General features: G+C 39.6%; 1 protein-coding gene across 6 annotated transcripts in view; it reads right to left on the bottom strand.

Moving 5' to 3' along the window:
• The window catches only part of LOC126457794 (uncharacterized), a 102,838-nt gene that overhangs the window by 29,443 nt on the left and 56,746 nt on the right, over nucleotides 1-16,649 (bottom strand). For all 6 annotated transcript variants that reach the window (XM_050094387.1, XM_050094386.1, XM_050094388.1 and 3 more), the window contains exon 4: nucleotides 9,257-9,467. In XM_050094387.1, the coding sequence (XP_049950344.1) occupies nucleotides 9,257-9,467 (211 nt within the window). The remainder of the gene's footprint in view (nucleotides 1-9,256; nucleotides 9,468-16,649) is intronic.

The following is a 16,649-nucleotide window of genomic DNA, read 5'->3' as shown; positions in this document are numbered from 1 at the left end:
CACTTTTCAACCAGTTATCCATTTTAATATGAATGGAAATGATTCTGATGTGCAACTGAAAACTTACTGTATGTATCACAATGAAAGAAGAAGTAGGCTACTGTTGAAAATCGAAGGCGTGACTGTCGTGTAACTGTTCCTTATTGCGTTCACAGTACTGTGGTCAATATTTTTGGAACACAGAGAAGCTTGCAGACTAAATTTCCATTGTATGGATATCAAATGCATTCCTAATATATAACTGTAAATCTAGTATTCATGGTAAATATTAATTTATTGCTCAAATAATGTGATAAATTTCTGATGTTGCACATATTTAACAAGGGGCATTATGGGTTAATTTAATTTTAAAGTACTAATAATAACAATAACTACTATTATTATTATTATTATTATTATTATTATGGCAATGCCACAGAAAATTAGGAAACAGTAATAGCGCTAACCTCAAAATCCACCATTATGGAAAAAGAGGTATGGTGAACACCTTGCAACATTTTGCAAACCCCTGGAGGTTCACGAACCACAGGTCAGGAAACAATGATGTAACGGAATGCATCTTTCTGCTCAGACAGCATGGCGTGTCAGTGGGTTTAATGTGCAGACAGACAAGTGAGATCACACATGTATGCCCGAGCTTCGCACATGTGCACAAACATAAGCCGCAAGTTGTGCTGTGTACAATATGTCAGTTGACTTGTCCAAAGGAATCAAGAATGCAAGGAACTTGCTGGCATCATCAATTAGCTGCCTGTAAACATCCGCTGCCATGACAACTATGTAGTGAGTGAGTGATTGTCATAAAAGACTAATTTTGCAAAACTTCTGTACCTTCAATGGTATCACAAGTTCTGCTGCCTCAATAATCTACTCACCACTGCTGAAAGATTTATCTGATGTGGCAATTCTGAGCACTTTTTTGTAGCTCATTTTTAAAGACGGGCTGCAACAACCTGTTACTGACTAAAAACAAAAAATAATGGAATTGGCTATAAATACAATGGCATTCTACAAGCATACATGTACAAATACAAACACAATGATTTGCATGGGGTATGTACATTGAGAGTGGCTTACTGTACTGCACTGCTTGTTTTTAGGTCTGCTAACTTGTTTATTCTATCTTCACAAATTAAATCTTTAAATTCTTTGTCCATGGTGTCGCAATGCATTCCATAGCAAATCTGTTGTGTCTGGTGAATATGCAATTGCATAATAGACATGACAAAAAATGCAGCACCAAATACGGGAAGAAACAGTGCTGCATCACAATGCTAAATGAAATGTTGCACCACAGCAAGGAGTTCTAAGAAGGATCACGCAAAGCTGAGACAGACGCAACCAACACGAGATGTACTGCATAGTGCTGAGACAGGCTAAGCCCCGGACAGCATGCACGCAGCACAGTGTGCTCTCAAGAAGCTCTGCACACTGTGGCTGACGCTGCTTTAAAATCATTGGACAATCATTTATGTACATTAAAAATAAAGAGTGGGTCCAGTATCAAACCTTGTGGAACCATACATGTTGTGTTCCCTCATTCTGATGGTAGTTTCATGCCTGTGACACAGTTTGTCAATGTGACACCCACTTTGTTACGAAAGTGAGACTTCATCCAAACAAACATGGTGTCAATAATGCCATAACACTTTAGTCTACCTATTAGAGTTTTTTGACACACAAAATCAAAGGCTTTTGTGAAATCACAAAGTACACCACTCAGATAATTTTTGTTGTTTAGCGCTGTTATGACATCATTTGTGAAGCCTTGTGTTTCTGATGGTTATCACATTCTGCTCAGATAAATGATTCTACATTCTGTCATAGGCAAATTACTCCAAAAATTTTAAAAGGAATGAAGGAGTGAGAAGCATCAGTAATTACGGATAGTTTGCTTAACTACTGTTTCATAGATGGATGTAGCTACTACATAACCAAGTCTTCAGGAAATATGCCTTGAGTCATTAAATGATTGCAAACATAGCGTACAGTTAGTCCTTTCAAGTCAGATATCAATATTCTGCTACAAACAGCATCATAGACAGTAGAATTACATATTCTAGTGATTTGATCATTTTTAAAATCTCCTTAGGGGTTCTATTCTTGAGACTAATGTCTGTCTGTGGTGTACTGAGTGTCTGTTAAAGTAAATATAATGCATCTGTATTTGCCAGTTTATTAGTTGTTGCCGTGTCTGTTACCATGGGTGAGGAAGTAATCAGTGAATTTGATTTCCAATGATTTAACTGTATCACCATTTTTACCAGAACTATTTTCTGCAGGCTCAATTTCATTTGGACTGCCACTGCAAAAAAGCACTGTCAACCCCTGGTCACATTTTATCAGATCCAAAGCTATCTGAATCACATAGAACTCAGCATGAAACACATTACATTCATTGGAGAGATGTATCCTGAGGCTAGAGTCAGAAAAAATGATAGAATAACCAATAGGGTTCTCTGGTTTGTGCTCATAAATACAGGGTATCTATAACTAAAGTTCCAGTTTCAAAACACTGTAGAAAGAGAACTGACACTCAGAATTATGTGAAATTTGAACAGCATATTACTGACATAGGGGAAAATGTCATGGAACAAAAAAGTAAATATATAAATTAATAAATTCCCACCACTCCTAAAGTGACGTTCCATCGCCCACTCAACCCTCAACCTACAACCTACACAATATCTTTGTCCATCCCAATGCCACTCCCACTCCAAACCTACCTGCCACACTGATTATATCACTGTGGGAGACCCAGGTGCAAGACCTGCCCAATCCACCCAAAAGCACTTCCTACTGCAATCCTGTCACAGGCTTATCCTACCCCATAAGAGGCCACGCCACTTGTGAAAGCGGCCACATTAACTCTGCTGCCAGCTGTTCACCAGAACGAATGGCCACTGCCAAACTGTGGCCAAGAATAATAAAGTTAACCATCCAGTGGCACAACATGCAGCTGACAGCACCATACTCAATTTCAATGAAAACGTCACAACCCAGGCCATTTGGATCTTCCTCCACCACCAGCTTTTCTACACTACGCTGTTGGTAGTTATTTTTGCAACACACCCTTCGCTCTCGTAACCCTCCTGGCCTCAACCTCCATTAACCCACTGTCCCATCATCCTCCACCCAACCGCTTTTCCTTCCCTTCCTCTGTCCAGTTACTTCCTCCCAATTCATGTCTCCACATCACCTCATCATGCACCACTCTCCACTGGCTCCTGGCTCTGGGACCTGTGTACCACATGCCTGGCCTGTGAACCTGCCACCCCACACTTCCACATTAACAGCAGCAAATCAGCTGCCCCGCTACAAGTCACTATCTACCCATCCCCAAATCCTTCTCCTGCCTTCCACATCTCTCTCCCTTGTGTGTGTGTGTGGTTTTTTTTTTTTTTTTACTCTAGCTCGAGAAGGGATTTATTCCAAAAGCTAGCAAGTTCTTTTATAGCTCTCTTTTGCCTGCCTGTTGATGACTCAATGCTTTTTTTTCCCCAATGTACAATATACTTTTTCACCTGTAGCTTTATTACCACCAGCATGTGTTTATGCATGGTATGATCATGAACTATTTGATGTAATATGATCTCTTGATTCTCTAAGTTTTTGGTATGTATCTTTCATATCTGTATATTGTATTTCTCTTTCATGAGTTAGCGAGCACATCTTATTTTTAGTGATATGTGAAATAAAGGATAACCCTTGTTTTGTTTTGTGACTGATCTGATGATGGCAGTTTATCAAAGTGCACCATCCATCTGAAGAAATAAAGTGTGCTCTAGACAGACAATTTTTGATTAAATTTTTTTTATTACATTAGTGAAAAATGCTGTACTAAAGATGTATGATTCACTGTTAGAAAACATAACTGATTTTGTTATAATGGACGATTGTTATGAAAGTATATGCAGCATAGGGTGTTGTAAGAGGGACAGTATTTTGAGACTGACATTTGGAGCAGAGCGTGCATGTTTGCACTGCATATTCCTCAAATAAATTAAAGTTGTGGTTTGGCAATTCAGCTGACAGGTAAATAGTAAAGTGAGTCTGTGACGAACACTCTTTCTATGTAGGTGACAGGTCCATACTTGAAAACAGGTCTATCCTGTCTTAGGAGGTTTATTTCTTAAACACAATTTCTGAAGCCATTTAGACTCCACTGGAGTATGTCCATTACCTAGTGATGAGGTTTCTCTTCTCTTCCTCATTGTACCTTGGTTAGGAGTCCAAGATCACAGGAGGAGAGCTCAAGGGCCTCAGCGTCAAAGAAAAATTTTACCCATGATGCTTTAGTCTCCATTCTGATGCAGTTCTTTCCTGTAAATTTTCCTTATTATCGGGAAGCAATGAGAGATGCCCTGAGACTGAGTAAACCAAATATTGCGAGTGAGATGTTTTCTTTTTGGAGTAAGGATGTCACAATGTCAGCAATGAAGTCTGCAGAACTGGCTCTCTGGCAGTCGATGGCTTGCCAGAGATTGTAAATTGGCATGTGCAACAACATGGTGTGACAGTAGTTACTTACTGTATTCATGCTGAAACTCTAATGTTAACTGTAGGCTGTTTCAGAACTGATACAACTGAGGTAACAAATGATGTGGGTGCTGACAGGCATGGACCGCAGAGGGAACACCCTGTACTGCAGCAAACCAAGAACAAAATGGCATCATTCCAGAAGATCACAGCAATCAGGCTTGGACTGCCAAGGGAACACCTTCAACTGCTGGTGGAGGGGGGAGGCCACAGACATACTGGACCAGGTCCACTCGAGGATCAGTCTCAGGTCACACCTGATGAAGGTTGCGAGCTATGTTACCGAAATATCATACAAGTACAATGCTGATGTCTGGCAGAACACCCGACAACCCAAGATGTCGTCATGCAACTTGTCAGAACTGGGGCCTTGCAATTCATGAGCCTGTTGTGGGATGCACATTCCACCAGTACGTTTTAAGCGCTCCAACAAACATTCAGCTTAAATGTGTCCAATCTAAACAGAATAAAATGAAATATGTTAAATCAAGTTTACAGAGGTGTGCTGTATGATGCAGTTGCCCATCTCCCTGTCCCACAACAATCCCCCATTTACCCACTGTCTCCCACTTGATTCCATAAATTACAATCTACATCCAAATTTTTCACTCCCAAGTCATACCTTTCCTCTGTTCTATGTACCATCCTCCCCCTCCCAACCCAGTCCTCCACCTTACCATGTGCTATACGCAATTTTCCCTGCCTGAGCAAGGACAAGCTCACCAGTGCCACATTCGGCAGCCTGGTGGGCACTATAGCACCTAAGGAATAGGCAACCATTTCGACACCCCTAGAGTGCAGTTTGCCTACCTTCAGTTGCTAGAGCACATGGCAGACTGAACTGGTGTGATACTTTCTGACATGTACATTTGTAACATGCTCAGCAAAGTTGTGTAGGCAGCACTGGGGTGCTGGTGAACAGGGGGGGGGGGGGGGGGGGGGGTTAGGGGGGGGGGGGAGGTGGTAGTCTTAGAGGAACCCTCTGCCAATTTACTCATGCACTTGTTAATGTTGCACTCCCATGTATCAAGCCACAGGAGGGCTGAAAAAGCATAAGTACCCTTTTCTGCTTCAGATCATGTTCAGATTTCATTGAATAGTTTTTAACTGTCCCTAGGGTTTCCAACCTGTACATGAGAGCAAACATTGCTTATCCCATGCAGCTGAGTGCTTGGTCTTTAATGTGCAGATTATTCAACTAATTTCATGTTCACTCACAGTTCTGAATTCAAAGTTTGTACATTGGGGTGAGCAAATGTTTATCTTGCTGTTGTGGTCAACAGGTTGAGTTGGAATGCTACATAAAGTGATGAAATATTTATTAAAAATGTCTCAGATCTTCTATTAATTTTCCCTCATGCAATATGCTTATTTCTTTTGTATTCATATTTGATGGTGCTTTCCGGTATTGATTGATGAGCTTCCAAGATGCTTTACTCACATTGTCAGATTTAATGACTGTATCACCGTGCACCTTTTTCCTGAAATTTGAAAGCTCTGCCTTAAACATTTTCTTGGCTTTACAATACTTTTCCTTAAGGATGATATACTCTTTTGATTTACAAAGAAAGAAGAGGTCATGAACATTCTGCTTGAGTTTAATCAAACTACTTGGTAGTTTCAGCTTTGGTTTCTTTATGTGTTTTAGAGTCCTTTTTACATCTTTAACTGGGCAACAATGATTGAAATGTCTCAAAACTGTTTCATAGAATTGATCCCATTTCTTGTTTGAGCTTGTTGTTATGAAGAAGTATTGCATAGTCTTTGCCCTAAAGCCTTCTACAAATTTTGCTGTTCGCAGACGCTTGTATGTGCGGTGAGTTTTATTGCTGTAAATGGTGCATTTCTTTTGCAACTTACATTTTATTTTTATTTTTTTCCTCGTTTATGTTTTATTGCTGCAATATTACATTGCAGTAATGGGCTAAAGTAAAATTCTTTGTTAGAGATGAGTTCTTACCAGTCAAAACTACAAAAAATTAACTAAAAGCTAAAACAAAAAAAAATCCAGTATTCTTAAAAATTCCTGGGTTTTTCCTGGTTTTCTTCCAGATGAAAAAATTCCCTGATGTCCTGGAGCGTATACACCCTGCAGACCACACATGAGCACTGTGACATCCGTCACAATCCGCTGCCTTTGGTTCACTGTTGTTAATCATCTTCCAGACAGTTCCAACTTGGCCTCATCCATTTTTTGTCAGTTTACAAAACTTAAAGAAAACCTTTGAGGACTCGCTTGGACAGTAATGAAGTGATGCAAGTAGAAGTGAGGCTGTGGCTCCAACACAGTCTAACATAATACAGTGATGGTCTCAACAGACTGGTCTCGCATTGGGAGAAATGTCTTCATTGCTAGGGTGACTATGTTTAGAAACATAAATGAGATGTAGAATGTTAATAATGTTTGTTTTATTCAAAAAACTTTACGAGTTTTCACGTAAAAAATTTGGAGGCATTCTTTTCAGCATGCCCTCATAGGTAGGAAGAGAACAATCTAATTCCATTTCTCTTTAAAATTCTGTCATTTTTTTTTTAATTAAAAGGTGTACAACTTTGCTTCCACTATTTTCTCCCCAACAATTGTGGCTTTAATGAATCAATTGGTTACACACATATCATTCAAAGTATTTTCCATCGCTGGCCACTACTTTCTTCCACCTTTCAGGCAGTGCACGAATTCTGCGTCGAAAAAATTGTTGATCTTTTGAAGTGATCCACGAATCGATCCAATTTGTGACTTCTTCATGAGATCGGAAGTGTTGGTCAGCCAAGCCATGTGCCACTTATCTAAACACATGATAGTCAGAGGGAGCAATGTCTGGAGAATACGGCAGGTGGGGTAGGACTTCCCATTTTAACATTTCCAAGTATGTTTTCACCTCTTTTGGAACATGGGGTCAAGCGTTGTCGTGCTGCAAAATCACTTTATTGTGCCTCTATTGTGGCCATTTGTGTTTCAATGCTCTGCTCAAACGCATTAATAGCATTAGGTAATGAGCACCTGTGATTGTTTCACTTGGTTTTAACACCTCATAAGACAACACACCAAGATGGTCCCACCAAATGCAGAGCTTGATCTTGGAGTCATGAATATCCGGTTTGGCCATTGACGTGGAAGAATAGCCGGGATACCCCCATGATTTTTTGCATTAATGGTTATCGTAATGAATCCATTTTTTGTCCCCAGTCACAATGTGATGCAGAAATCCCTTCTGTTTTTGCCTCTAAAGCAACTGTTCACAAACACACAAATGCCGTTCAACGTCTCTTGGTTTCAGCTCACACAGGACCGAAGTTCCTTCTTACTGAATCATGTCCATAGCCTTGAGACGTTTTGAAATGTCTTGCTGTGTCACTCCCACTAATCATGCCAATTCTTCTTGAGTTTGACACGAGTCTTCGCTCAGCAATGTCTCCAATTCTGCACCTTCAAAAACATTCTCTCTTCCACCACTATGCCAGTCTACGGCGTTAAAATCACCATTATTGAAGTGTTGAAACCACTCATGACACGTTCTTTCACTAATAGCGTCCACACGTACTTGAGAGCATTCGATCAGACTCAGCTGCTGTTTTCTTCGTATTGAAACAAAACAGTAACACCTCCTGCAAATGGCGAGAATTTGGCTCCTAAACTGACATTTTCAATCTAGAACAACTTTATGATGCATACACAAATTGACTAATGTTTGGATGAGGTTATGTTGACTGAGGTCCAAGCTAACTGCCTGATGTCTGCGATCTGTTTCTTTTGACCGCTATTTACCGTTGTTGCCACCGATCAGTAAATAGCAGAAGCAAAGTTGCACACCTTGTATGCACCAGCATTTGTGAGAAACATAGCATCAATGATTTTCTGAGCTTTTTCTGTTTTCAGTTTTACTGTTTGTGTTTGGCTTAGTGCTTACCAATTCTGTCATTATGCGTAACCATTCTTATGTATGGTTGAATCAATTATGTCCTTTGACTATAGAACTTAGTGATATCAGACTGCAAGTGAGTGCAACATGACATGTATAGTGCAGGTGTTGTGTGCAACTTAACATTGCTGTGAACACCAACAGCATACTCAATTACTGAAACCATGCAAATCTGCAGTTCTAGAGCAATATTTTTCAGTTACACAGGATGAATCACAACCATACAAAGATTCTGGCACAAATATTGAATTATTGGATGGTACCATAAACAAGCTGATTGTGATATGCGTGAAGGACAAGTTAATCAACAACAAAAGCAGTTACTACCTTAACAAAGGTGAGAACCCTCACTTAAATCAGTTAAAATAGGAAAAGAACTACCTTACAAGAACAATGATCTGACCTCAAGTCTATGTACAGCACCAACAGGTATATTGTGCACTGGACACACCAGAAGATGTGAATTTCAAGTGAAGCAATCATTGACCTGCCATAGGTTGCAAAAGGTGAGTGTGCCACGAGACACATGCTAGCCTCTCAGCAGTTAGTTCATTGGCACAACTAATGATGACAACATTGCCATTTGCCAAAATATTAAGCCTCTTGAACACCAAGATTTGATCATATGCTTCACATTTTTTTTTCATAAAAATATGTAGATAGCTGTTATTTAAACTGATTGCATACTAATAAGTATTCTATACTAGTTTTGTTCGAAAAGTAACACCGTGCACCTAAGGTAAAGGACATCCTTACAATTTGTGTAAGCCTAGTACCAAAGAGTATAGAGTACACACCTGGTTCTAAATATCCACCGGGCAGTTTCCAGTGAGGTACTGTATGAAAGCGTTCCCGAACAACCAATAGTTCTTGGTCCTTGTTTACAACAACAGCACCTACTCCTATCATTGTATGTGCATATTGAGGAATATTGCATATTTCTGTGATTGGCAGCCACTTGACCATGGAAACACTCATTGGTTCTGCATGGTGAAACACGAAACCATTCTGAAACAACATTTTTTTTACATGTAATCTTTTCAAAGATATTCCCAACACAAATGAAAACCTCTTAGTAATATAAATAAAAACACAGAAATAACAGATGATTCATTATATATGAGAAGTTGTAATTAGTTTAGTGTTCTCTTCATTGTCCCTACACAGGAGCCACTGTCAGGGGCTGTAATGTATTACTAGACTCCTCCCTTAATATTGTAACTTGAAACTGTTTAAGTAGGCTTTTGTAGGACAGCTGATATATAACTTCAGGGGTTGCAGCTCAGATTTTACAGTATTTCTGTGACATCTACTTTGAGTAAAACAAACCTGAGCCCCAAGACATTCTTCATGGAAACAGTTTATAGGCTGTGGATATGTGATTTTCCGACATGACCTTTCTCCTGAGGGTGACAGTCCAGATACATATGCAGAAAGAAAGACACTGTAAAATATGAAAGTTAGAGAGAAGTAGCTTTTAATCAAACTATGAGATATAGCTGGGAATTGTGACTGAGCATAGCTGTCAAGTGGTTAGCACACTGAGCTTGCATTCAGGACAAACAGGTCTCATATATCATCTAGTCATCCTGAATCAAGTTTCCTACATTTTTTTACATCACCTAAGATAAATCCTGAGGTTGGTCTTTTGGAAAGCAATGGCTGATTTTATCCCATAAACTAGCGTACACATCTATAATAAGGCTGGATTAACTGTTGCTGGATTGTAGAATTGTTAAGTCACTAAAATACACTGAGAGGTATGAGAGCTGTACATGTAAAGAAGATACAAGCTTGCTTACATGATCCAGTCATCCTGAAGTTGGATCCTCATGGTTTCCCAACTGCTGCAGAATGGTTCGTACTAATATGCCATGACCACACCTTTCTTTCCTTGCCAATTATTAAGAGTGTATGATGAAATAAATTTTTATATTTATTTTATTATACATTTATCCTGGCAAGGTTAGCTCCATCATATCCTCTCTTATTTCTAATCAAGCATGTTCATGTTTTATAATTATATTCATTGTGCGACATGATTAGACAATTTATAGGCAGGTAGATGTAGACTCTGGGCTGTGGCAGCAATGGATGTAGCAAAAGAGAAGGGAGAGATATAAGGACATGGGGAAATAGCAGGATACATGTAATGAAGAGAAGAAGGAAAAAGAAAGAAATGACATGATTGAGAGAAAGAAGGGTGACTGGAAGAAAAAGTGCATATTTGCTTCATTGTTTGACACACAGATATGACCAACTTTTGGAGGAAAAATCATGAGGATGTCAAAGTATAGTGCCTCAACTTTTCCTTAAATGCAACAAGGCATAAAACAGCATGTAGAGAGCAGGGTAGCATGCTCCAGGTGGACGTCAATAATGAATAAGAAGCTTTTGAATGTTTTTGTTTTATGGATGGGCACAGCTGGTCTATTGTTTGTCATGTATGCTACAAAATCTGTAGTTCCCACCCTCTTATAATTGCAATTCACACTGAGATGATTAGCCAACAATAGATTTAAAAAAAAAAAAAATGTTCCCCTCTGCTTTTGCTTCAAGCCAATGTACAGTGGCTTCCATATGCATTTAATTATTTTAATACAGTCTTTATTTACTTGAAGTTTACTTTTAGTGACTATTCTTATTTATAGCTTGGCTCATCATCTGTTTGGTTTTGAATCATTTAGAAAGTGTGCACACATGCAATTACAAAATGATAATCTATGCAAATGAATTTAAGCTGAAAAGCAATCGGAATTCTTTTACAAAATTCTCCAGGTTCTATTTCAGAAATACTAAGAAAATGAAAAGGGAACAAAATGGCACTCAACAATGACTTTGTTAATATTACAAATCGATACACTTACGAAAGACAGCCACATTTACATTTATTCATAAATCATTGTACTGATGGAGATGGTAACTTTAAATCAGTAACACAGCACACATTTAAACCAACTTCATTATTATTTCACTAATATTAATAACTTAGACAAAGGATGACACCCAAGACAATACAAGAGTTAATCAGCTTCACAGTCAGAGTCAAAGCCAGACACACATACACACACACACACACACACACACACACACACACACACACACACACAGAGAGAGAGAGAGAGAGAGAGAGAGAGAGAGAGAGAGAGCTCAACCTTTATAATGTTATACTTTTTATAGACCAAAAACAAAGGTTATTTGCTGTTGTTTAGATACAGGTACTTTGGTTTCTATTATCTCTTCGGGTATATTACATTGATTTCTATTGTACGATATTTATACAGCAAAATATATATTTTATATATGAAAAAACAGATGCAAGAATGGGATACTATGTAACTTCCATTATTGAGATTATAATAAAATGATAGGTAGTTGATCCATAAAACTAAGTGACACATACACTGAGAAGGAGATAAAGTACACACAGCATATGGTAGCCTCTAACTCATCTGCTAACAACCGTCATAACTGGAATATGAGGGCATGACACAATCAAACAAGCTGATGTTGAAGTCATAATATCCACAAGCATTCATTGTTAGTTGTAACTGCCAGAATTTTCACTCTTTGTGTTATGTTGGACTACAACGCAATAGCGAATTTCCTGCAGAATAAGTAGCTGCACAAGTTTCATTTCACATTCTGTGAAAATATGTTTATAATTTTTTTGGGGACTTAGAGACAAGTAGAAGTTTTCCTGCACATAGTGACACTGCTTTGCCACCTAATTTACTCATCCAAACTTATATCCAGATTCTTCAGGATTTTCTGATACAGAATTGCAGCACCAATAAAAAGAATAGGGGCACGTGTTCACAGAATTCAGGAATGAATAAGCTGTTACGAGATACTGAATTTACTTGTGACTTGTGAGCAGGTATGAGGGACATCCTACCCAAGATACTTCCAACCCTTCCGAAGTGGTATTCGGCTACCCACCTAATCTCCACAATAGCCTAGTCCATCTGCCACCTTTCCCCTCTACCTACACCACTAGCTAGCCCACAGACGGCTCCCCACTCACCCACAAGCCGCTAGACGCTTCCGCCCCAAACCCCTCCCTGCTTCCCATCTCTCTCCATCCCTCACCCCACCCCACCCCAGCCTACACTCCCACCTCACCCCAGTGCACTTACTGTGGGTCAGGAAAGAGCTGGCAGCCAACTGAGCACAATTTAGAGAGACAGACGTGTGCATGTGAGTGAGTGGGAGAGTGAGTGTGTGTGTGTGTGTGTGTGTGTGTGTGTGTGTGTGTGTGTGTGTGTGTGTTTTCCTACAAGCTTGAAAAAGGAAGTTCATTCCAAAAGCTAGCACAGCTCTGTGCCCTTTGCTTGTGTACCTATTGACGACGCAGCGTTTCTGCCTTTCACTGAGTCGTCTCCTTTATTCCGAAATCATTCGTTACTTGTGACTTCTTTGCAGACAGTTTTAGGCCCCGGTTCTGTACCTACCACAGCAACGAAGGCAGGTCATTAGTCATGTGGATAATAGCACTGCTGATTTCTACAGGTCACGTAGTTCAGTAAAGCTGGAGTCATTAGCATAGAAACAAAATTTTCAGGACATTACCAATGAGATGTCACTGACATAAGGAAAAACAGTGGGCCGAAGGCACATCTTGTGGCATTCTTTGAGACAACTTTCTTCCATAATGCTTTTCCACCCCACAGGTAACAGCCTGCTTTTTGTTTGTCATGTGACTTTCAGAATCTTTCAGCAAACCATCCACAACTTTTTGCTGTTGAATTTTTATATGCTTCGTGTCAAAACTGATGGTACCAAATACTTTGATGAAGCCTGGTAGTGGGTCACAGTTGTCTGTGGCATACATTGGTTAAAGCCAAAAGCCAACAACAGTGAGATTTTTGCAAAAAATTTAGGGTATATCAAAGGGATAGGCTAATGGGAAATAGAAGAGGCATATTTGTCACAATAGACAAGATGCTCAAATCCACCAAGATAGAAATTGAAGCTACATTTGAGACTGCACAAGATTTGGTATGTAGGACACTCGCAACTAATAGGTCTGACAGTAGATTTAGAGAGATCCGCTTCAGTTGTACTAATATTTATTCAAACCATGACTAGTCAGGATTTTAAAATCCCATCTTTAGGTTATGAAGTTATTGTACTTAGTAATACATACACTATGTGATCAAAACTATCTCGACACCTGGCTGAAAATGTCTTACAAGTTCAGGGCTGGATGTCGGCCCATCCTTAGCCTTGATGACAGCTTCTACTCCCACAGGCATATGTTCAATCAGGTGCTGGAAGGCTTCTTGGGGAATGGCAGCCCATTCTTCACGGAGTGCCGCACTGCGGAGAGGTATCGATGTCGGTCAGTGAGGCCTGGCACGAAGTTGGCGTTCCAAAACATCCCAAAGGTGTTCTAAAGGATTCAGGTCAGGACTCTGTGCAGGCCAGTCCATCACAGGGATGTTATTGTCGTGTAACCATTCTGCCACAGGCTGTACATTATGAACAGGTGCTCGATCATGTGCTGTACATATCCTTTCCCTTCAGGTTTCCACTTCACTATCTCGTTGGAAACAGAGGACCAAGGGATGTTTAGGAGTGTAGAAATCTCATGACACCCAATCACCTGACCATGTTCGAAGTACATGAGTTCTGCAAAGTGCCCCATTCTGCTCTCTCACGATATCTAATGACTACTGAGATCGATCGCTGATATGAAGTACCTGGCAGTAGGTGGCAGTACAATGCACCTAATATGAGAAACGTATGACGTATGGTTCTTTTTATTATTATTATTATTTTTGGGGAGGGGGGGGGGGGAGATCCAAATACTTTTGATCACATAGTATAACATGCAGTCGGGGGCCAGTCACTGCAAGAGCTCCAATCACTGCATGTCAGCGGAAACTGTCGACATCTGAACAGCTACATGGTAGGAATGCCAACCACTACTGTGTGGAGTTATCACCAAATGTGCACTACTGTAATTGTGCCAAGGCACAACATATTTATATGGACTGCATTAAGACAAACTGTTGTGACAATCTTATATGTTCTACATTTGGCTGGGACATATTTGACATAAATGTATGTTTTATCTATTGATGTACACTTTTTTTCTCCTGTGGAGAAGACTGTAATAATCGAAACTATTACGAATGAATATACAATTGTACAGATGATGGTACAAATATGCTTTTTTAAAACTTTCTGATGCTTTTATTAATTACGCTTAATTAAAAGTCTTAAATTTAATGGTTTTGCTTAATTTATAATTAGAATTGTAATACAACAATGTAAAGTCATTTCACTGTATATTTCTTAAATCAAAGTAATGTACATCTTTTACTTCTTTCCACATCCCAGAGAATGCTTCTGTGGGAGCCACAGAACACAACTTACGTAATGTAACATAAACTCCAAAGGTTTTAATTAAATTTGTTATAATCAGACAGCCAACTAGAGCAGATCTTCCTGTTCTCTGTGCAGCAATGGGTACAGCTTATCTGAGGCAGCTATAACAGTGTTAGTACTGAAACCACCACTGTCATCTCCTGTTGTTTTTTAGCTATTGTAACCTCGAATCTTTAACATATCCTCTGCAAAACAGTATTAATTTATTTTGGTTCTAATGATCAACTATTATGGTCAATTCACTAGGGATGACTAATACTCAAAGAAATACTTGAAATAATGTGTTCACTCTCTTACCTAATGGAGCACTAGTTGAAAATCATTTCCCACCAAGTCCACATACCAAACAGTTTGCTAAGAGAACATGTGCAAACAATGAATTTTCAAAATTATAATTCTATTTTTTTTTCCCAATATGTTCTTGTACTTTATGTTTTATACCTCATTTCTGTTTTATCTATTTTGAATAATTTTTTTCTCATGCAAGCTTATCTCTCTGTTGCTGATTGTCCTTTCTATGATCTATACCTTCTCACGTTTCCTGATTTCACCTACTGCTGACAATTCATTGTTGATGTCTATCTTGTTTAGCTCTGTTGTGTCTCCCATGACCTGGGGTCCTGACTGACTTTACTATGTAATTTTTGACACATTCTATTTCATCCAACTTTTTCTGCTCCCTTTTCGTGACTGCAGGAGTACCAAGTTCCATAAGCAATTCCATATAGTTCATGTTTAACGTCATCCTGACTGAAAGTAGCTTTACCTTTATGAGGTTCTACAGGAAATGGTTTGGCTTCATGACTACCCAATGACAGAATCATGATAATGTAGCTACAACTACTTCCTGAATATACTGCAGTAGCTGCTGACAAAAGTGATGTCAGCCACAGTGATCCAATGCTTGTCCTCACTTCTATATGTTGAAGACTGATATAAAACAAACACACTTACACACACACACACACACACACACACACACACACACAGACACACACACAAAGCCACTGTTGTGTCACAATGCTGCTACCAGACAGTGGCACATAGTGACCTTGCCTGAGGAGATTGGTGGGGAAATGGAAGAGATGTGCAGTAGCCAGATGGGCCAACAGAACAGGGGGGAGGGGGGTGGGGGAATAGGAAAGATCATGCTAGTGTGTGCAGAGGAAAGGATAGAGATGACTGGTAGAAACAAGAAACACCAAGAAAAAGGAGAGAAAAGGAGAGTACAAAGTGGAGGTGGAGAATGGGAAGTTACAATTGGTGAGCCAGGCCTTGGTGGATAAGTAACTGGGGGATTATCAGGCTGCCTTCAGAGCAGGAGAATGGAATGAGATGACTATGTGATGATGGGTGGAGGCAGATGGTACTCAGGGCTAATTGAGATTAATACTTGAGAAGGTTGCATTAATGAGGATATGCTTTAGGGAGAGTTTCCACCTTCACATTTAAGAAAAGCTGCATTGACTGGTAAAACTCCAGGGGGTTGAAATCAACCAAATTATGTTGCAGCAAATGGGTTGTCCAGTTGAAACAAGCAATGTCACTCACACCATACTTTTCATCCAGCCAAAAGTAATATTTCACCACCCACCAAACCTATGATACACCCTTGCTTGTCTTGACATCTTTCCTACTCCCTACTACCTGCCCCATGGCTCATATCCCTGAGAAAGCAGGCACACAACCTGTCCTATATTTCTGCCTATCCAAGTCTACTTGGGCCTTGTCACTGGCACTTCCTACCCTCTTAGAGACAGAAAAGTGTCACATTTTACATCAACTTAGCTGTGA

Source organism: Schistocerca serialis, chromosome 2 (genome assembly GCF_023864345.2).
Source record: "Schistocerca serialis cubense isolate TAMUIC-IGC-003099 chromosome 2, iqSchSeri2.2, whole genome shotgun sequence".
NCBI lineage: Eukaryota > Metazoa > Arthropoda > Insecta > Orthoptera > Acrididae > Schistocerca > Schistocerca serialis.
Note: the sequence above shows the minus strand (reverse complement) of the source record. Positions and strands in the feature narration are given on the sequence as shown.